At 46.1% G+C, this 22,002-nt stretch overlaps 1 protein-coding gene across 2 annotated transcripts in view; it reads right to left on the reverse strand.

Moving 5' to 3' along the window:
- The window catches only part of PTPN11 (protein tyrosine phosphatase non-receptor type 11), a 209,001-nt gene that overhangs the window by 69,650 nt on the left and 117,349 nt on the right, over positions 1-22,002 (reverse strand). For both annotated transcript variants that reach the window (XM_063964356.1, XM_063964355.1), the window contains exons 10-13: positions 15,322-15,453; positions 14,833-14,987; positions 8,706-8,773; positions 6,346-6,497 (exon numbers count right to left, since the gene is read on the reverse strand). In XM_063964356.1, coding sequence (XP_063820426.1) covers positions 6,346-6,497; positions 8,706-8,773; positions 14,833-14,987; positions 15,322-15,453 — 507 coding nt within the window. The remainder of the gene's footprint in view (positions 1-6,345; positions 6,498-8,705; positions 8,774-14,832; positions 14,988-15,321; positions 15,454-22,002) is intronic.

A 22,002-nucleotide genomic window follows, 5' to 3' on the forward strand; every position in this document is an offset into this window, starting at 1 on the left:
ACCATCTTCCCCAACAATCTGATGCAAAGATGGACAGATACTCGAGCAGGTCGGAGCACCATGCGGACCATCTCCTGGAGTGTTCCAGCCTTGTCCTCTGCTAGAAACACCTTCTGTGACACAGTATCCAGCAACATCCCCAGGAACAGGAGCCTTTGAGTTGGCTCCAGGTGGGACTTCTGTAAGTTGAGGATCCACCCATGGTCGGACAGAAGACAATAGTGCGGTCGATATGGAACAACAAAAGTTCCCTGGATCTTGCCTTTATCAGAAGATCGTCTAGATAAGGCAACATATTGATCCCTTGGATCCGGAGCTGAAGCATCATCTCTGCCATCACCTTCGTGAGTACCCTCGGTGCTGTTGACAGGCCAAAGGTTAGTGCCTGGAATTGGAAGTGATCGTCCAGTAGGGCAAATCGCAAGTGCTCCTGGTGAGGAGACCAAATCGGAATATGGAGATAGGCGTCTCCCAGGCCCGCAATTACTTCTTGAACTTGAACACTTCCAGGACCGATTAATACGTTTGCGAACGCTGAGGGGATCCAGACACTACTAGTGTACACTGCCGCTCCATGTACCTATAGTGAACACAGACGCTCAGTGAACAGACGCACCAGTCACACAGCAGTCTATGCTGCGACTGGGTACCCTTCGTGTACAGCGTCTGAGACGGCAGCGGGAAACAGTTCATGGCGGGAGACTCGGAGGAAACTGGTCATGAACCAGGGGGAAGGGGCGACCAGGAGAGCATCTGACTCCCCACTGCTGACATCAACCCTAGGGATCGCGGCCTCATACTATTCCTGGAGCCTCTGATCCCTAAGGCCTAGCACTGGTGAACCCGAGGTGGCAGCCGCATCAGCGACTGTTTGTTAGTCTCCTCCCAAAACAGTGCAGCCGTGTCCGTATTACCCTTCTAAGCGGAACCGATGCCTTACCTTCTCACCGTGCTCCGGCCACAGCCTGGTAACATCTGCTGGACCTGCTAGTATATCCGACACATATGCCCGCCAAAACAGCACTGTACTCGTGGGTAAGCGTTGTCGTGACCCGACGGAGAGATGTTGGAACGACTCTTTCTAAAGTACATATAAGACGCTTTTTAGAAAGATCATTCAAGAAAAAAAAAAACTGATTTGTCTGAGCCAGGAAGCGGGGATATATGGACGGGTCCGTTGCATGCTGGGAGGCCGAAAAGCTTTGACCGATTGGTGCAAAACCGCTGTCGCTTCATCATATTCCAATGCTATCCTGTGGATAACCTGTGGACCCACCGGAGAAATAAGGATTTAAGGATTTCAGATTCAGAATGGGTCTGACCGAACAGTCTGGCTTCGGCACCACAAACAGGTTTGAGTAAAACCCCTTGGTACAATGATGTGGGACTGGACCAATTTTCGGATAGCCTGCTGTAACGTAACTTGCATATCCTCCAAAGCTGGTAAGCTTGATTTGAAAAATCATTGAGGGAGTGGGGGGTATTGTCGAACTCCAGCTTGTAGCCCCGAGAAACAAGCTCGATGACCCAGACATCCTGGCAGGAGGACTCCCAGACGCAGCTGAAGTGACCCAGTCGATCTCCCACTACGGGATCCCCTCGGGGTGGGTTGACACAGTCATGCTGAGGCGTTAGTGGAAGCAGAACTGGTGGACTGTTCCTGAGGACTGGTACTTGCAGGTTTCCTGGAGTTACCTCTTGTACCTCTAGCCGCATTGGAGGCACCTCTGGCCTTTGATCGAAATGTGCGAGACCGAAAGGACTGAACAGATGGTCCCGATAGGAACGTCTCGGCGGCGGGGCCCCAGAGGGGAGAAACGTGGATTTCCCAGCAGTAACCAGGCATCCAGCTCAAACCCAAAAAGCCATTCCCCAGAAGAGGGGAGGGACTCCACAGTACATTTGGATTCTGCGTCCGCAAGGCCCTGTGCACCGACACCACCATGGCCGACATCCGAGCATTGATGTTCCCCATCTCCTTGAGGGAATCACAGACGACACGAGTAGTGTCATGAATGTGTTTCAGGAGGGTAACCATGGTAACTAAGGGAATATCCCCAGAGAGGACCCCCTGAATTTGCATGGCCCAAGAATGAATGGCATGGGTCATCCAGCAACCCGCAATGACTGGTCTTTGTGGAAGGCCAGCTGCTTTGTATATAGATTTTAGAGTAGTCTCTATCTTTCTATCCCCAGGATCCTTCATGGTAAAGGAGCCTGGGGCTGGCAGCACCGCCTTTTTAGACAGGCGAGAGACAGACATCCACCCCAGGGGGTTCCTCCCCAAATTTTCTACCTTGAGGAGCAAATGGGAAAGCGCGCAAAAACTTTTTGGACACTTGGAATTTTTTGTTTGGATTCTTCCAGGCCTGTTTGAATAAGTCATCTAACTCTGGAGATTCAGGGAAAGTGACATTGGGCTTGTTTTGTACAAAGAAAAACGACTGCTATGACGAAGCGTCCTCTAGAGTAGGGGTGGGCAAAATGAGGCCCGCGGGCCGGATGCGGCCCGTGACCCGTTCCTGCCCGGCCCACTGCTTCCTCTTACCAGTGCGCAACAACAAGCAGCCCAATCGGCTGAGCCGCTAGTCATTGCGCTGTAGTACCTGCAAGTCACTGGTGCCGCTGAGGAGATCCTAGCTGCGTCGCGTCATGTGACACATAACGTCAGCCGGCAGCGGCGTAACTACCCCTTGGCCAAGGAAGGGGCGTCGCATGACAGTGCCACTCGCGGCCAGGGAGTTAGACAGCTGTAAGCCTGTAACTATGATGCTGCGAGCGGAACCCGCTATTGTCACCCGCCGCCGCTCAACTCCCTATTGCCGGGCCAATAGCAGAGCACTCGGCTCCTTTAATGTATGGGACATGTGCACTTGGGAGTCAGGAAGTAGACGGAGGAGGAGGAGCGCCCACTGACAGGCATTGCAGGCTCCTCCCACCATGCAGTACTCACATATCGGCCGGGATCCATCACTGACACCTCTCTCCAGCCCGGGCCGCAGTTGCACAGGAGGAGGCCGGAAGCATTTGGTATCCGCTCACCCCCAGCGCTGTCTGTCAGCAGCATTCACCTAATTCCTGGCTGTGGTGTGTGCACTACCCTAGCCTGGATGACAAAATAATGGGGGTGGGGGGGATGATAGTATATGTACATGGAAAAGTGATGACAGATGTATAGTGTTTTGTACTGGGGGGGGGGGGGGGGGGGGTGATGATAAGTGTTTAGTGTTATATGCACTGGGGGGGTGATAGATATATCTGCAGAGGTATTGTTTATACAAGATATTTTTGTGTGGCCCTCGAATAGTCACTAGAAAGTATTAAGTGGCCCCCCAGCTGAAATAATTGCCCACCCCTGCTCTAGAGGGAGCTGCAACACATCCCTTATAGCCAAAATGAGGCGTTCAATACCCTGAGTAGAATCGGGATCCTCACTAACGGGATCCGGGTCATCCCCATCATCCTGGACATCATCATCGGTATCAGAAAGCAGAGCAGGTAAACCATGCTTCTGGGGACCTGCATGAAAGAGAGGGGGGCTGTGCATCGGCCCTAGCAGCTAAATCTGCAACATTTTGATGCAGTAGTTGAGTCTTCTGCACATTAGCAGTGAGCTGGGATTACATATCTGACATTATAGTTTTAAGAGTGGGGCTCTGTACCCTCTCCCCCAGCCTCTTCACTAATTTGTGAAGATTGACTACATTGCTCACAAGAAACAGAGTCATTAGACAATGGAGAGAATCTGGTGTGACAGACACTGTGAAATATGGATAAGCACAAGATGTGCAGTAAGTACATACACTTACACACAGACAGTTATAATGCAAGCCTGCTTTTCCTACTGTATGTGAGAGGAGATACACAGAGAGGGAGAAATACCATACACCCAGAGCTGAACAGACCCAGTGAGACTGTCAGCTCTGTAATCACAATAACACTATTAAATGCAGTTCTGAATAGGCTCAGAATAGTGTACAACAGCAACTCTCCCACTTTAGCTACACCTTGTACCAGTTTCCAGCATGTCTGTGAGGCAGGAAGCGCTGAGTGTGTGCTGCTGTAAGCAGAGGAAGGCACCAAACGCCGCTGGTCCCGCTCTGAGAAAGCTCCACCCCCTCCATTGGCGCCGGAGCTGTACATCTTATTTATACTGGCAAAGTCTCCAATAAGCTGATAACCTAACACAAGTGCTTAGTTAAGCATGTTTGTGCCAGTGTGGTCACGGGGGATCCTAGGAGGACATCACGCCCGTGATCAGCCGCACTTTGAACCGGGGATTCCCCTAACAGGGCCCCCGGTGTGTAATCACCACCAATGTCACCTACAGGCAGCGTTAGGGGTGTGCGGCGTGCTGCAGCTGCGACAGCCAAGCCGCATTGCCCCGCTGAACAAACAGTCCCTCAGGAGGGTGGTCCTGCAGAGGGGAAGCGGCTCTGCACCTCGCAAGGCCGGTGACCGTCCCCCTCCCTAACTCCCACGGCGCAGGTATGCTGTTGCCCAGACAGCATATCGAAAAAAATAAAAGATTTAAATGAAATTGAAGAAAACTCTCTGGAGCTGCAGAAATGTGCATCCTCTCCTGAGGGCACTTGTTTCTAAACTGCCTGTGGGAGGGGACAGAGGGGAGGAGCACTGGCTCCTTTGGACCCAGTCTATACCCATCGTACTAGATTCCCCAATATCCCTTATGGATGCTAGAGAAAAAGTGATACCCAATGGTGCATGAATGAGCATTATATAAATTCTAATAATTATAAAATTCCATTCTCCGCTATTTTACACTTTGCTGTGTATTAGCTGGAAATGGCAGGAAGGCTTGAATAATAGTAGGCACTTGTAATTTGTTGCTTCTTTGGCTCATTTTTAGCAACAAGGTGGCTGTTTCCTAAATATATCATTTTTGGTGGATGTTCTGTCCTTTCAGCACTGAAATGTTAGGATGTCAGAGAAGGGCACAATTTACACAATATAAACAATTTACAACGTTGTAAGCCATGTTAAAAATGATTACATTTAGTCTATAGCTGCATTTGCATGTACAAAAAAAAAAAAGTTCTACTTTTCAACAATTTGGGCTTTATGGTGGGGGCCAAGAACCTAAAAAGATGTATGTGTTGGGCCCCTTCCCTGTATACATGTGTGCAATAGCCATACGCGGAACTTGGGACACTGTGCATGCTTTATTTAAAAACCACTCCTGAAAGATTTCAGAAAAATATCTATATACTGTATCTCTCTCTCTCATATTATATATATATATATATATATATATATATATATATATATATATATATATATATATATATATATATATATAATGAGAGGCCAGAAAGTGGGACACTTCTGTAAAGTAAATAAAATGTGCAATGAGGCAAAAGGGTGAGGCCAGAGTCCTGGAGAATAAATTTCCCAGGAGAGAAATGCTTTGGATATAGCCGTTAAATAACTTGGCTCCCTGTGGTTTAAAAGATTTTTTTTTTTTATCCTTTAGGTCTTATTATTTATATGTTGTATGTGGTATATGTTTCATGCTCATATAATATTGTTTTTATTCTGTGTATTGTTATAATATTGCATTTAAAGTTAGTGGCATGTATTACAGTTTATATTATGTGTAAACATAAAATGATCAAAATGAGGCAAAATGGCCTCCTTGATATAACATTTACTTCAAGAAAATTGGCGACTAACTTCATAGAAATGGCTGATCTTTTGGAGGGAAAAAAAGACTCCAATATTGTAGGTTGAGGTCCAATGATCTTAGATTACATTTTTTTGCAATGGATTTGATAGATGATTTGCCCACTATGGGACTAATTCAAGCCTGATGTTCACAAAATGGAGCGATTATCAGCAGATGCGCATGCATCAAGGTGGCAAGCGATCTCGCTCATAATGAGGTTTTAATTGACGGTGCTTGACGGTAAGTTACCGTTTAGAGGTGTTAACATGGAGTGGTTGTAAAAATTCAGGCATCTTGGACGTTTTTGGGGAATGATTTGCAGTCAACGGCAAACACGTATGTGCAAAAACATGGAGCCTGCGTCACTACTGCTGTGTCTAGTCTGCGTAGCTGTAGGCCTACCATTAACCTTGATGTTCCTTGTTTTAGTGTATAAGCCGCAAATGTGTACGTTATTGCGAATAAGATTACGATGGTGGGCATCTCATTTCATTTCTGGGCAACAGCTTCACTTGTATACATTAGCAGTTCCATAGCCAAGAAAATCTCAATTGCATCTGCATACAAACATGAATTAGGCACCATATACTGCGATTCACAAACGACATACACATTAAAAACATACATAAAGCACAAAATCATTAAGATCCCATACATACCTGCTCTTCTTCAATTCTTCGTTGCAAGGTTTCTATATAATGCTGTACAGCCATGTATATAAACCTGTATTGTGCTTCTGTCTGAACCATTCCTGATCTCTGAGATCTTACCATCTGAATAGTTTTGGGTACATCAATGTCACAGTCAACACCTAAATACCAGAATTTACAGTGAAATTAAGAAAGCTGACATTTTATTATCCAAATCCATAAAAGTTATTTATATAATTACAAGTAGAATATGTTAGATCTATTTTCAATTATTAACACATAAAATTATTAAAGAAAAATGGTTCAAGCTAATTTACGTATATTATATCCCAGCCAATGGTTGCAACGTGAGCGTCTGGGGTGGTAGCGCAGAACTAATCTGCACAAAACTGCTTGCCTGCCATATTTAACAGGGGTCTGGGACTCCAGGTCGACACCAAAAAGGTCGACACGCCTTAGGTTGACTCCAATTGGTCGACACCTTATGTCGACATGGACAAAAGGTCGACATGAGTTTTTAATGTATTTTTTTGGTGTCGTTTTCTTCGTAGAGTGACCGGGAACCACAAATAGTGCACTGCTTCGCTAAGCCATGCTTCGGGAGAGGTGCCTCACTGCACTCGGCACAGGTTACCGTTCCCAATTGTAGTCCATGTGGATCGTTAAGTATGAAAGCTCAAAAAATGGGGGGGGGATTGAAAAACTCATGTCGACCTTTTATCCATGTCGACCTAAGGTGTGAAAAACTCATGTCGACCCTTTTCCATGTCGACCTTTTGGCCATGGTGACCTAAGGTGTGTCAACCAATTGGTGTCGACCTAAGGTGTGTCGACCTGGAGTCCGGATACCGTGTGGCATACACTGCACAGCTTGTGTTTACCCATGTTTCAAGGTAAGCACAATGCCATACACACAGACAGTAATATATTGCAAGCCTGCCCTACTGTATGTGAGAGGAGACACAGAGGACACCAGCACACCCCTAGCTGTATAGCCCCAGTGAGTCTGTCAGCTAACTTTATCACAGTAAACACTAAAATTCTGTCATGTAGAGGACCCAGATAGTGTACAATAGCGTCTCTCCCCCTTTACCACACCCTGTACCAGATATCCAGCGTGTCTGAGGAGTCAGGAAGCGATGTGTGTGCTGTTCATAGCTGCAGTAAGCAGAGGAAGGCACCAAAATGCCTCTGGTCCAGCTCTGAGTTAGCTCCGCCCCCTCCAACGGCACCGGAGTTAGTTATTATTTATACTGGCAATGTCTTTCAGCTTAAAAACATCACAACAAGTCCTAGTCTAAGCGATTGTGAGCTAGTCTACACGTGGGATCTTAGCGGGACCCCCCCAAGAGGGTCTCGTACGCCGCGACCGCGTTCAGCTGCACAGTGCACCGGTTTGTACTCGCTACAGATGTCACCTTCAGGCAGTGTTAGGGGTGTGCGGCGTGCTGCGGCTGTGACAGCCAAGGCGCAGTGCCCCGCTGAACAACAACCCCTCAGGACGGTGGTCCTGCAGCGGGGAAGCGGCTATGCACCTCGCAAGGCCGGTGACCATCCCACTCTAACTCCCACGGTGCAGGTATGCCCAAACAGCATACCGAAAATAACAGACATTAAAAATAAATTGAAGAAAACTCTCTGGAGCTCAGAGATGTGCATCCTCTCCTGAGGGCACTTTTTCCTAAACTGCCTGTGGAAGGGGGCAGAGAGGGGAGGAGCCAGCACACCTAGTGAAGAAATTTAAAGTGCACTGGCTCCTTTGGACCCCGTCTATACCCATCGTACTAGATTCCCCAATATCCCTTATGGATGCTACAGAAAAGGGCAATATTTAGAGAGAGAGACTTGGTCAAGAGATGGGAAGTCAAAGAATAACTATAAGGATTAGGAGTTTAAGATTTCCTTGGCCAGCTTACTTATAAGATCAGTTCTGTTTTAGGACAAGCTTATTTCAGACAGTCTATCCAACTTATTGATAGTAGCAGGAGTGCACATAACTGCATACAAATAGTACTGTGCAAAATGATTTACTGCAATATTTTCCAATTTTTTTAGCTAGCTCCAAAACAGTTCTACAGCGGTTCCCTACTGTACCAGGAACCTTTTAATAAGAACTTTAGATAGCAGTAGGAATCCTAAACGTCCCATGGGTCTGCGCTGACTGAGCAAAGATGTAAATAAAATAATGTAATAGACTGCAATAATCAACTTTTCAAGGGTGCAATAGAAAGTAGTGGTCTTAATCGCCATTATATGCCTACTATTTTCAACAAACAATGCATCAAATTTGGGAGACAGCAAGGAATATACAGCTGGCAATCATCTCGAGTTTCCTGGTAGCAGCAGATGGTTGGAAATGACAAACTCACCTTTTTCTCGGATGACATCGATGAGAATATCAATCACAATAAAAGTGCCCGTACGTCCTATCCCTGCACTGTTAATAAAGAAAACAACAACGCAGTAAGCAAGACAGTCGTGTCCAGACAGACTTATTGTTTAGACTGAATACCAAACTGAAGCTGGCAGCACATAAATCCCTGTAAAGAATACAGTAATATGCCAACATGATAGTTTGCCACTATTGTATTAGAAGTGTCAGGTACTCCAAGAAATTTCTAAAAATCAACTCCAGCAAAGAAGGAACTATTCACAGCGCTGGATGCACTGCTATCACATTTACAGGACTTACAATATAGCAAAATAAGGATCAGAATCATCTCGCTATAGGAGAAGAAAATAAGAATTTACTTACCGATAATTCTATTTCTCATAGTCCGTAGTGGATGCTGGGAACTCCGTAAGGACCATGGGGAATAGCGGCTCCGCAGGAGACTGGGCACAAAAAGTAAAAGCTTTAGACTAGCTGGTGTGCACTGGCTCCTCCCCCTATGACCCTCCTCCAAGCCTCAGTTAAGATACTGTGCCCGGACGAGCGTACATAATAAGGAAGGATCTTGAATCCCGGGTAAGACTCATACCAGCCACACCAATCACACCGTACAACTCGTGATCTGAACCCAGTTAACAGTATGATAACCGTAGGAGCCTCTGAAAAGATGTCTTCCAACAATAAACAACCCGATTTGTTTGTAACAATAACTATATACAAGTATTGCAGACAATCCGCACTTGAGATGGGCGCCCAGCATCCACTACGGACCATGAGAAATAGAATTATCGGGAAAGGAAATTCTTATTTTCTCTGACGTCCTAGTGGATGCTGGGAACTCCGTAAGGACCATGGGGATTATACCAAAGCTCCCAAACGGGCGGGAGAGTGCGGATAACTCTGCAGCACCGAATGAGAGAACTCCAGGTCCTCCTCAGCCAGGGTATCAAATTTGTAGAATTTAGCAAACGTGTTTGCCCCTGACCAAGTAGCTGCTCGGCAAAGTTGTAAAGCCGAGACCCCTCGGGCAGCCGCCCAAGATGAGCCCACCTTCCTTGTGGAATGGGCTTTTACAGATTTTGGCTGTGGCAGGCCTACCACAGAATGTGCGAGTTGAATTGTACTACAAATCCAACGAGCAATCGTCTGCTTAGAAGCAGGAGCACCCAGCTTGTTGGGTGCATACAGTATAAACAGCGAGTCAGATTTTCTGACTCCAGCCGTCCTGGAAACATATATTTTCAGGGCCCTGACTACGTCCAGCAACTTGGAGTCCTCCAAGTCCCTAGTAGCCACAGGTACCACAATAGGTTGATTCATGTGAAACGCTGAAACCACCTTAGGGAGAAATTGAGGACGAGTCCTCAATTCCGCCCTATCCGAATGAAATATCAGGTAAGGGCTTTTATAGGATAAAGCCGCCAATTCTGATACGCGCCTGGCTGAAGCCAGGGCCAACAGCATTACCACTTTCCATGTGAGATATTTCAAATCCGCTGTGGCAAGTGGTTCAAACCAATGTGATTTTAGGAACCCTAAAACTACATTGAGATCCCAAGGTGCCACTGGAGGCACAAAAGGAGGCTGTATATGCAGTACCCCCTTGACAAACGTCTGAACTTCAGGCACTGAAGCCAGTTCTTTCTGGAAGAAGATCGACAGGGACGAAATTTGAACCTTAATGGATCCTAATTTTAGGCCCATAGACAATCCTGCTTGCAGGAAATGTAGGAAACGACCCAGTTGAAATTCCTCCGTAGGGGCTTTCTTGGCCTCACACCACGCAACATATTTTCGCCAAATGCGATGATAATGTTTTGCAGTTACATCCTTCCTGGCCTTGATCAGGGTAGGAATGACTTCATCTGGAATGCCTTTTTCCTTCAGGATCCGGCGTTCAACCGCCATGCCGTCAAACGCAGCCGCGGTAAGTCTTGGAACAGACAAGGTCCCTGCTGGAGCAGGTCCTTCCTTAGAGGTAGAGGCCACGGGTCCTCCGTGAGCATCTCTTGCAGCTCCGGGTACCAAGTTCTTCTTGGCCAATCCGGAGCCACGAGTATCGTTCTTACTCCTCTCCTTCTTATGATTCTCAGTACTTTTGGTATGAGAGGAAGAGGAGGGAACACATATACCGACTGGAACACCCACGGAGTTACCAGAGCGTCCACCGCTATTGCCTGAGGGTCCCTTGACCTGGCGCAATATCTGTCCAGTTTCTTGTTGAGACGGGACGCCATCATGTCCACCTTTGGTTTTTCCCAACGGTTTACAATCACTTGGAAGACTTCTGGATGAAGTCCCCACTCCCCCGGGTGGAGGTCGTGTCTGCTGAGGAAGTCTGCTTCCCAGTTGTCCACTCCCGGAATGAACACTGCTGACAGTGCTATCACATGATTTTCCGCCCAACGGAGAATCCTTGCAGCTTCTGCCATTGCCCTCCTGCTTCTTGTGCCGCCCTGTCTGTTTACGTGGGCGACAGCCGTGATGTTGTCCGACTGGATCAATACCGGTTGACCCTGAAGCAGAGGCCTTGCTTGACTTAGGGCATTGTAAATGGCCCTTAGCTCTAGGATATTTATGTGAAGAGACGTTTCCATGCTTGACCACAAGCCCTGGAAATTTCTTCCCTGTGTGACTGCTCCCCAGCCTCTCAGGCTGGCATCCGTGGTTACCAGCATCCAATCCTGAATGCCGAATCTGCGGCCCTCTAGAAGATGAGCCTTCTGTAACCACCACAGGAGAGATACCTTTGTCCTTGGAGATAGGGTTATCCGCTGATGCATCTGAAGATGCGATCCGGACCATTTGTCCAGCAGATCCCACTGAAAAGTTCTTGCATGGAATCTTCCGAATGGAATCGCTTCGTAAGAAGCCACCATTTTTCCCAGGACTCTCGTGCACTGATGCACTGACACTTGTCCTGGTTTCAGGAGGTTCCTGACTAGCTCGGATAACTCCCTGGCCTTCTCCTCCGGGAGAAACACCTTTTTCTGGACTGTGTCCAGAATCATCCCTAGGAACAGTAGACGTGTTGTTGGAATCAGCTGTGATTTTGGGATATTTAGAATCCACCCGTGCTGACGTAGCACTACCTGAGATAGTGCTACTCCGACCTCTAACTGTTCCCTGGACCTTGCCCTTATCAGGAGATCGTCCAAGTAAGGGATAATTAATACGCCTTTTCTTCGAAGAAGAATCATAATTTCGGCCATTACCTTGGTAAAGACCCGTGGTGCCGTGGACAATCCAAACGGCAGCGTCTGAAACTGATAATGACAGTTTTGTATCACAAACCTGAGGTACCCTTGGTGAGAAGGGTAGATTGGGACATGGAGATAAGCATCCTTGATGTCTAGAGATACCATATAGTCCCCTTCTTCCAGGTTCGCTATCACTGCTCTGAGTGACTCCATCTTGAATTTGAACCTTTTTATGTAAGTGTTCAAAGATTTTAGATTTAAAATTGGTCTCACCGAGCCGTCCGGCTTCGGTACCACAAACAGCGTGGAATAATACCCCTTTCCCTGTTGTAGGAGGGGTACCTTGATTATCACCTGCTGGGAATACAGCTTGTGAATAGCTTCCAATACTGCCTCCCTGTCGGAGGGAGACGTTGGTAGAGCAGACTTCAGGAACCGGCGAGGGGGAGACGTCTCGAATTCCAATTTGTACCCCTGTGATACTACCTGCAGGATCCAGGGGTCCACTTGCGAGTGAGCCCACTGCGCGCTGAAATTCTTGAGACGGCCCCCCACCGTGCCCGAGTCTGCTTGCAGAGCCCCAGCGTCATGCTGAGGACTTGGCAGAAGCGGGGGAGGGCTTCTGCTCCTGGGAAGAGGCTGCATGGTGCAGTCTTTTTCCCCTTCCTCTGCCCCGGGGCAGGAACGAGCGGCCTTTTTCCCTCTTGCCCTTATAGGGACGAAAGGACTGGGTTTGAAAAGACGGTGTCTTTTTCTGCTGAGAGGTGACCTGGGGTAAAAAGGTGGATTTTCCAGCCGTTGCTGTGGCCACCAGGTCCGATAGACCGACCCCAAATAACTCCTCCCCTTTATACGGCAATACTTCCATATGTCGTTTGGAATCCGCATCACCTGACCACTGTCGCGTCCATAACGTTCTTCTGGCAGAAATGGACATCGCACTTACTCTAGATGCCAGGGTGCAAATATCCCTCTGTGCATCTCGCATATATAGTAATGCATCCTTTAAATGCTCTATAGTTAATAATATACTGTCCCTATCCAGGGTATCAATATTTTCAGTCAGGGAATCCGACCAAGCCACTCCAGCGCTGCACATCCAGGCTGAGGCGATCGCTGGTCGCAGTATAACACCGGTATGTGTGTATATACCTTTTAAGATATTTTCCAGCCTTCTATCAGCTGGTTCCTTGAGAGCGGCCGTATCAGGAGACGGTAACGCCACTTGTTTTGATAAGCGTGTGAGCGCCTTATCTACCCTAGGGGGTGTTTCCCAACGTGCCCTAACCTCTGGCGGGAAAGGGTATAGTGCCAATAATTTATTAGAAATCAGCAGTTTTTTATCGGGGGAAACCCACGCTTTATCACACACCTCATTTAATTCATCTGACTGAGGAAAAACCACTGGTAGTTTTTTCACACCCCACATAATACCCTTTTTTGTGGTACTTGTAGTGTCAGAAATGTTCAATGCCTCCTTCATTGCCGTGATCATGTAACGTGTGGCCCTACTGGACATTACGTTTGTCTCGTCACCGTCGACACTGGATTCAGTATCCGTGTCAGGGTCTGTGTCGACCATCTGAGGAAACGGGCGTTTTAGCGCCCCTGACGGTGTCTGAGACGCCTGAACAGGCACTAATTGATTTATCGGCTGTTTTTTTTTTTTTTTTTTGCAAAGTGCTGACATTGTCACGTAATTCTTTAATTACTACCATCCAGTCAGGTGTCGACTCCCTAGGGGGTGACATCACTAACACAGGCAATTGCTCTGCTTCCACATCATTTTCCTCCTCATACATGTCGACACAATCGTACCGACACCCAGCACACACACACAGGGAATGCTCTGATAGAGGACAGGACCCCACTAGCCCTTTGGGGAGACAGAGGGAGAGTTTGCCAGCACACACCAGAGCGCTATATATATACAGGGATAACCTTATATAAGTGTTACTCCCTGTTATAGCTGCTGTATTTATATATTAGCTGCCAATAGTGCCCCCCTCTCTGTTTTACCCTGTTTCTGTAGTGCAGGACTGCAGGGGAGAGTCAGGGAGCCGTCCTTCCAGCGGAGCTGTGAAAGAAAATGGCGCTTGTGTGCTGAGGAGAAAGGCTCCGCCCCCTTCACGGCGGCCTTTTCTCCCGCTTTTTTCAGGAAACTGGCAGGGGATAAATGCATCCATATAGCCCAGGAGCTATATGTGATGCATTTTTTTTAGCCATATAAGGTTTTTATATCGTTTTTATTGCGTCTCAGGGCGCTCCCCCCCAGCGCCCTGCACCCTCAGTGACCGGAGTGTGAAGTGTGCTGAGAGCAATGGCGCACAGCTGCAGTGCTGTGCGCTACCTTATTTGAAGACAGGAACGTCTTCTGCCGCCGCTTTCTCCGGACCTCTTCGCTCTTCTGGCTCTGTAAGGGGGCCGGCGGCGCGGCTCCGGGACCCATCCAGGCTGAACCTGTGATCGTCCCTCTGGAGCTAATGTCCAGTAGCCAAGAAGCCCAATCCACTCTGCAGTCAGGTGAGTTCGCTTCTTCTCCCCTTAGTCCCACGATGCAGTGAGCCTGTTGCCAGCAGGACTCACTGAAAATAAAAAACCTATTTAAACTTTTACTTCTAAGCAGCTCAGGAGAGCCACCTAGCTTGCACCCTTCTCGTTCGGGCACAAAAATCTAACTGAGGCTTGGAGGAGGGTCATAGGGGGAGGAGCCAGTGCACACCAGCTAGTCTAAAGCTTTTACTTTTTGTGCCCAGTCTCCTGCGGAGCCGCTATTCCCCATGGTCCTTACGGAGTTCCCAGCATCCACTAGGACGTCAGAGAAAATAGCTTTATCCATTAAATAATACAGATCAATGCACATTTCCAAATATAACATTGAATATGTAGTAATGTGTAAGTTACCTGCAGTGAACGACTACAGGGCCAGGTTCAGTTATACTATCCTGCTTGTGATGAACCTCTTCTAAAAAGTCCAGGACACCACCAGGATCAGTAGGAACTCCGTGATCCGGCCAAGTTTTGAAATGGTATTGCCATACAGTTCTTTCAGTGTTCCCCTAGTCAATTAAAAACATATGTACAGTACATATCCATTAAGTTTGGAATGCTCTCCATTAGAACAGAAGTAAAAATAATTCGTTTTGGCCTTGATATACTAGTAATATCCGGAAAGTGACTGAGTGACAGCTCATATCTAAAGAAAGAAAAATAGATAGTCATACTCCTCATTTGGCAGCTCCATCTAAAGAACTTTATTCCCTTTCTGTGCAATAATTTGTCTTTTGTGACCGTCCTCTTTGGGTTTCACAGATGGTATGTAATCAGCATCTGTATACTAAGTGTAGTATAAGCAGGCAAGCCCCTCCAAAAGTACCACTAACATTTACTTACTTGTCCTACTTGTGAAAGTTTGAGCTCTCTTAATATATAGTCGTGTGCTGGTGTTTCTTTGACATTTCTCACACGCATAACCCCATATTCCTTTAGGGCAAACTCCTCTGGCCAGTATTTCACACATTTACTCTGCAAAATAGATAAAACTAGCTGTAAAATGTAATCAACAACAATTTGTAATAAAAAAACATGGTGATATTACCTATAAAAACTATTAGCTACACTTATACACACAGCAACCAATTCAGCCACTATGGTCAAATATACTTAAAACTACAAAGAAAAGTACCAAAAATATACGTTATGGTAAGAACTTACAGTTGATAACGGTATTTCTCCTAGGTCCACAGGTTTCCACAGGATAACAATGGGATATGATGGAGCGACAGCGGATTGGCACCAAACGATCACATGCTTTCAGTCCTCCCATATATCCACGCCCACTGGCTCAGGCAAATCAGTTGTATTCCAAAGCATTTAAGCAGGAGCATTATGTAGAACCCTATTCAGGCGAGAAGAACACACATGCACACCCTTTCATGCAAAAGGGAAGAGTTTAGTGAGTATAAAGATTCTCAAATCAGGTGCGTCAGGGTGAGATCCCTGTAGAAACCTGTGGACATAGGAGAAATACCGTTATCAACGGTAAGTTCTTACCACAACGTATATTTCTCTGGCACTGTCCACAGGTTATCCACAGGATAACAATAGGATTTCCCAAAGCAATTTTTAGTGGTGGGGACGCTCCTGATTGGACAGGAGAACCTTTTCGCCCAAAATCAGCATCATGAGATGCAAAAGTATCCAAGGCATAATGTCTATGAGTGAGTTAATGGAAGACCATATGGCTGCCTTACCTATCTGCTCTGTTGAAGCACCATGCTGTGCTGCCCATGAAGGACCTACCTTATGAGTAGAGTGAACAGAGACATTTGCCGGAACAGGGAGATCAGCTTGAGAATATGCTTCTGAAATAGTCATTCAAAGCCATCTTGCCAGCGTCTGTTTAGTAGCAGGCCATCCTCTCTTGTGAAATCCGTAGAGAATGAAGAGAGAATCTGTCTGACGGCACTGGGTTAATGGCCGGACTACGTCCAGCGACGCATCTCCCGAAGAAAGTCCCGGATACCTGGAAAAACCGGGACTACCATTTCTTCATTAAGGTGGTATTTAGACCCCACCTTAGGAAGATACCCAGATCTAGTTCTGAGAACTACTCTATCTGGATAATATCAGAAAAGGAGATTAACAGGATAGTGCTCCTAAATCGGATACTCTTCTAGCTGATGCTATAGTCAGCATAAAGAGAACTTTAGCTGTTAACCATTTAAGAACCACTTTTTTTTTTTTTTTTTAAGTGGTTCTTATGGAGCAACTTAAAGGGCTTTGAGGAATAGACTATAGTCCCAATGCACCGTAGGCGGAAAAAAAGGAAGGCTGAACACGCAGCATTCCCTGAAAAAAGTGTGCACATCCTGAAAACTTGCCATTTTCTTTCGGAACCATGCAGTCATTGCTGACACTAGCACTTTCAAGGAAGCCATCCTTAACCTTTATCCACTCCCGCCTGAAGGAATGCTAGAACCCTGGAAATTCTGAAAGATTTTGGGTCCATAATTCTTCCATTATACCAATGATTATAGACTTGCTATATTCGGTGGTAAATATGAGCCGAGGAAGTCTTTCCTGCTCTGAACATTGTTTGATTTACCTGTGAGAATCCTCTTGACTTCAAATATAGATTTCAAGAGCCATACCGTAAAAGACAGTTGATCCAGATGTCTTGTGATAACAAGGACCCTGCATTAGCAAATCTGGGCATTTGAGGAATCAGAAATGGAGCATCCATCGACATTCTCTGCGGATCTGTGTATCAACGCCTTCTGGCCAAGCCAAAGCTATTAGAATCAAGGCACCCTTAACTTCTTTTATCTTCCTCACTACCCTGTAGCAGGATGATTGGAGGAAAAAGATAAGGCACTTTTGTTGTATTTTTCCTCACCATCCTGTGGTGGCAGGATGATCTGAGGATACACACAAGTGAAATGAAATTCCCACTTTATCGAAAGACGTACACAAAGATCACTACCGGATTCCTTGTTCCTGACCCTTGTATGGGTCTTTTGCCGGTGGGACCTCCTGAGATCCATCTCTGACAAACCCCACTTGTCTACCAGAGTCTGAAATGACTTTTGGGTGTAGAGCCCATTCGCTTAACTGAATGGCGTGTCAACTGTGAAAGTCTACTCTCCAGTTTAGGACTGCTGGAACGAATCCTGTGGAAAAGGCTGGAAGATGGAGTTCTGCACACTTAGTATGTGACTTACCTCCTTCCTTCTTGTTTTAGCTGCATGTTACTCTCTGAAGGTTGAGGTACACTATTGACATTGCCTTGTCCTGCGGATCTGGACTAGTTTTCCTTTAGGAACGTCCCTTGCCCGACCATGATCATGTATGTGGCCCGAAATGCTAATAGGTTAATTAGCAGGCAAGTTTCTTCTGTGATTCATAGTCCCAGAATATTAATCTTTCGGACAATGGCCTTCCCCAGCCCGAAGACTGACATTTGTTATCAGGAACTGCCAACCTGATATCCAACAAAGCTGTCCCCTTGTTTAAATGGGATGTCTGTAGCCACCAGGTTAATGACTTTCTTACCTTCTGTGACAGTACCACTTTTGTTCGTTTAATGTCCATCTGGCCCACATACAACACTTGGTATTCACAGGTGGTCTGCTATCAGAGATTTTTAATCAGGCACAATACTGGTTGACTTCCAGCATCAGATGAGATTGGACCCAACAGGTGTGATGTGGCTGTAGACAGAAGCTGCAGAAGTCTTGAGTGGAATTGTTCATACTCCACCTATGTTGACACCATCAAACCCATCATTCGCATGCTGCGTGAATTGATATTGTTCGACTATGTATCACCTCCTGAGTTCTTGACTGTACCTTGGATATCTTATCCCGAGGTAAATACTTTCTACAGACTTTGATTCAGTTCAGCCTCCCCGTGAGTCATCCGTTGTGACGGAACCAGGGATGACCTTGCCCCATCTATGAACCACCCGTACCCCTACAGACAAGTTATTGTCTGTTCGGGATGACACAGAAACCTTTCCTGTATTTGTTCCAGAAAAAGGGTGGTCGAGGTATGGCAATTTTTCTTATCCCCTGCTTGCAGAGATAAACTGCCATAATTTATTTTAGAACATACTCTGAGGCTGTGGTTACTCAACGGGTAAGACCTAAAACTGAATGTTGCCAAAGGATGGTAAACATTGAAATAACACTGATGGACAATGCTATAGGAACCTGTAGTTAAGCATCCTGACTATCCAGGGATACTATGTAATATACTGGCTCCTTACCCAACTATGGAGTGCTTCCATGTGAACCGTGGTAACCAAAACTATCTGTTTAGGATTTTAGAGATTGATAATGGAGTAAATAATCCTTCTGAATCAACCCCAGGTTAAAGTAAACCCCCTGTCCCCATTGCATTGGTTACCAGGATTACTTCTCCTGACAAAAGCCATTTCTGAACTGCCTGCAATCCCCTTATCTTCACCTTTGCCCGGAACAGGCTGGAGCTGAAGAATCTTCGAGAAAAAGCATAAACTAGAGCTACAGCTTCTTGCACCCCAGCATCTGTTACCAGATCTGTGCAACATAAGAGGTCGGCCCTCTTCCCTGGGATCCCCCAGAAAAAGGCCTGTACCATCATGCTGATGGATTATCCTCTGGGTTGGAAGATGGCCCTCTGGTCGCTGTTACGAACCTATTGCTTTTCCTTTATGACCGAAAAAAGGCCTAAACCATACCCCTAACTAAGGGTTATATGTGGAAGGAAACGTGACCTTCTTGGAGTCTGCTTCTGACTCCCCACTATCTGCTTACTCAACAGAGACTTTAAACCAAAGTCAAGATCCCAGAACCTCCTTTGATTCTGAATCAGCTTTGCCTGTATTAAGCAAATTGATCTGTTAGCAGAAATTGTTAAGGTTGATGCCCCAAAAGCATAACCCATATTTGTAAACTTATATGGGATTCCTGCTCCCTTGCAGGTACAGAAAAACAGTCTTCCAGTACCTCAGCCCAGGCAGCTATTTGCTTTCATGCCAACTGAAGTCATGGCTGGCCTTATGACTGCCCAAAACAGAGACATTATGGGGTTTTTTGGGGGTTTTTTTGAAAACCATTACTCTATCGATGTTGACGGCAGAGGCCATATAGGTTTTTGCACTATCCAGTATGCATACCTATTTTAGGAGGCACTTTTTTTTTTTTCTCAGTCCCCAGCTGGAAAAAGATATTGGAACGTAGCCCAAACATTTTCCCGATTCTCAGCTGTTCGTGTTTTGGGACGTTTAAATAAGGGTGCCTTATTTTTAACCCAGGCTCTGCTGCCTCTATGAACAGACTAGCCTTTACTGCTCTTATTTTTTCAGTTTATTTACTGAGCTGATACCCTTTTATCTGTTCTTCGTGTGCCGAAGTAGAGCATATAGAGCTTTCATCGACTGATGAATTATCCTGTGTAGTCTGTGAAGTGATGATTTATTTTAACTCGGTTTATCAGCTTGACTTATTTGGAGAAGCTGTTGGGGATATACCGTAGGTAAGGAGCTGCATATATGGGTAAACAGTGAACCCTATTCCTGGTATTGAAGCTGTAAGAATTAACTTTCCAACTAAACTGGACAAGGTCTGTGTAAACATCGTATCTACACCTGATGTAGATCAGGGATGTATTATGGTGAACAGCAAACCATTTTACATATAAACCATGTACCAGATCATAGAGGATAATACAAAACAACATGATATGAATGTTGGTACTTACCGCCCCTGGTTTCCCAGGTGGTTTTCAAAAACGAACCAGGCCCGCCACTGCTTAGCTTCCAACATCAGATGATTGGAGATATCCAGTGTGACACAGCTGTAGCTTTTAGACATGATAATTAATCAGTACTTTCACAGTATACTACACCATTTGTGACTGTAACACTTTTATCTCTCTAAGGTGATATCAATCCGACCCTACTCATGCATTGAGGATCAGAAGATCAACTGAAAAACATATATAAAGTCAGTAATCACACTAGCAGTCAGTCACATTTATATATTAGTCATATGAGCATAATATCAACTACAAACACATTGTGAAGTATGTAGGAGTACATATTACTGATTTCTGTTTTATACAGATCTTAACGTATTCAGACGCATAGCGAAGAAAACCACAGTAATGTACACAGACTCATATGCAATAGGCAATAAATTTAACTATTCATACTAACTAAAGTAGATCAAAACTTAGTGCTGTATAACCCGTACTCAGTAGAGTGGGATACAGGGAGACTCACCTCACTTCAAAGATCGATCAATACGTTAGCGAACGCTGAGTGGATCCAGACGCTACTAGTGTACACTGCCGCTCCGGGAATTTTTAGTGAACACAGACGTTCAGTGAACGGACTTGTGCATGCAGACACACAGGTCTGCGACCCGGTCTCCTCGCGGTAACGCTTAGTGTACACAGACGCAGCGGCCTATGCTGCGACCGAGACCCCTCGTGGTAGCGTCTGAGACGGAAGTGAGGCAACAGTTCATTGCGGGAGACGCGTGGAAACTGGTCATGAACTGGGGGGAGGGGCGACCAGGAGAGCGTCTGACTCCCCACTGCTGACATCAACCCTAGGGATCGCAGCCTCAAACTAATGTTGGTGCTTTATGATCCCTAAGGCCTAGCGCTGGAGCACCAGTGGTGGCAGCACGCCAGCTACTGTTTGGTAGTCTCCTCCCAATACAGTGCGGCTGTGTCTGTATTCCCCTTCTAAGTGGAACCGATGCCTTACCTTCTGCCCGTGCTCGGCCACAGCCTGGTAACGTCTGCTGCCCCTGCTAGTATATCCGACACAGACGCCCGTCGAGACAGCACTTGTACCGTGGGTAAGCGTTGTTGCGACCCGGCGGAGAGTTGTTGGAGCGACTCTTTCCAATATGCGTGTAAGACGCTGTTAGGAAAGATCACTCAGAAAACATAGTAAGACTACAAAAATAAATTAATAAAGCTTAGGGCTGCCAAAGAACAGCAGCCCTGTGACCATGGTTCGGCTCCTGCCGCACCAAACAAAAAACGGATTCATCTGAGCCAGTGGGCGGGGATATATGGACGAGCCCGTTGCATTCTGGGAGGACTGAAATCTTGTGATCGTTTGGTGCCAATCCGCTGTCGCTCCATCATATCCCATTGTTATCCTGTGGATAACCTGTGGACCCTGCCAGAGCAATACCAAATATAATATATTTATTTATTTTTTGAGACAAGCCACACCCACTTCAAAGTCCAGTCACATGGAGCGCAGGTCTTGTAAATGTAATGTTTGTAAGCCAGCAATACCCAAATACATACATTTTTTAATCACCAAAAGAGCATAAATGCAAAAAGTGTTAAAATCCATAACAGCAACAAGATGGAGACTGGCCACATGCATATAAGCAGCAAAAGCATGGAAAAGCACTTATCCATAATGTCAAGAGTATAGTCAAAGCCAAAGTCATCCTGGCAAAACCCTTAACATCCACAATATATACTTAGTATAAATTGTGGAAGTGAAAAGTGTTTTGCTGAAAAATATCACTAGGCGATATTTTAAATAAGAATTTACTC

This window comes from Pseudophryne corroboree, chromosome 1 (assembly GCF_028390025.1).
Source record: "Pseudophryne corroboree isolate aPseCor3 chromosome 1, aPseCor3.hap2, whole genome shotgun sequence".
Lineage (NCBI taxonomy): Eukaryota > Metazoa > Chordata > Amphibia > Anura > Myobatrachidae > Pseudophryne > Pseudophryne corroboree.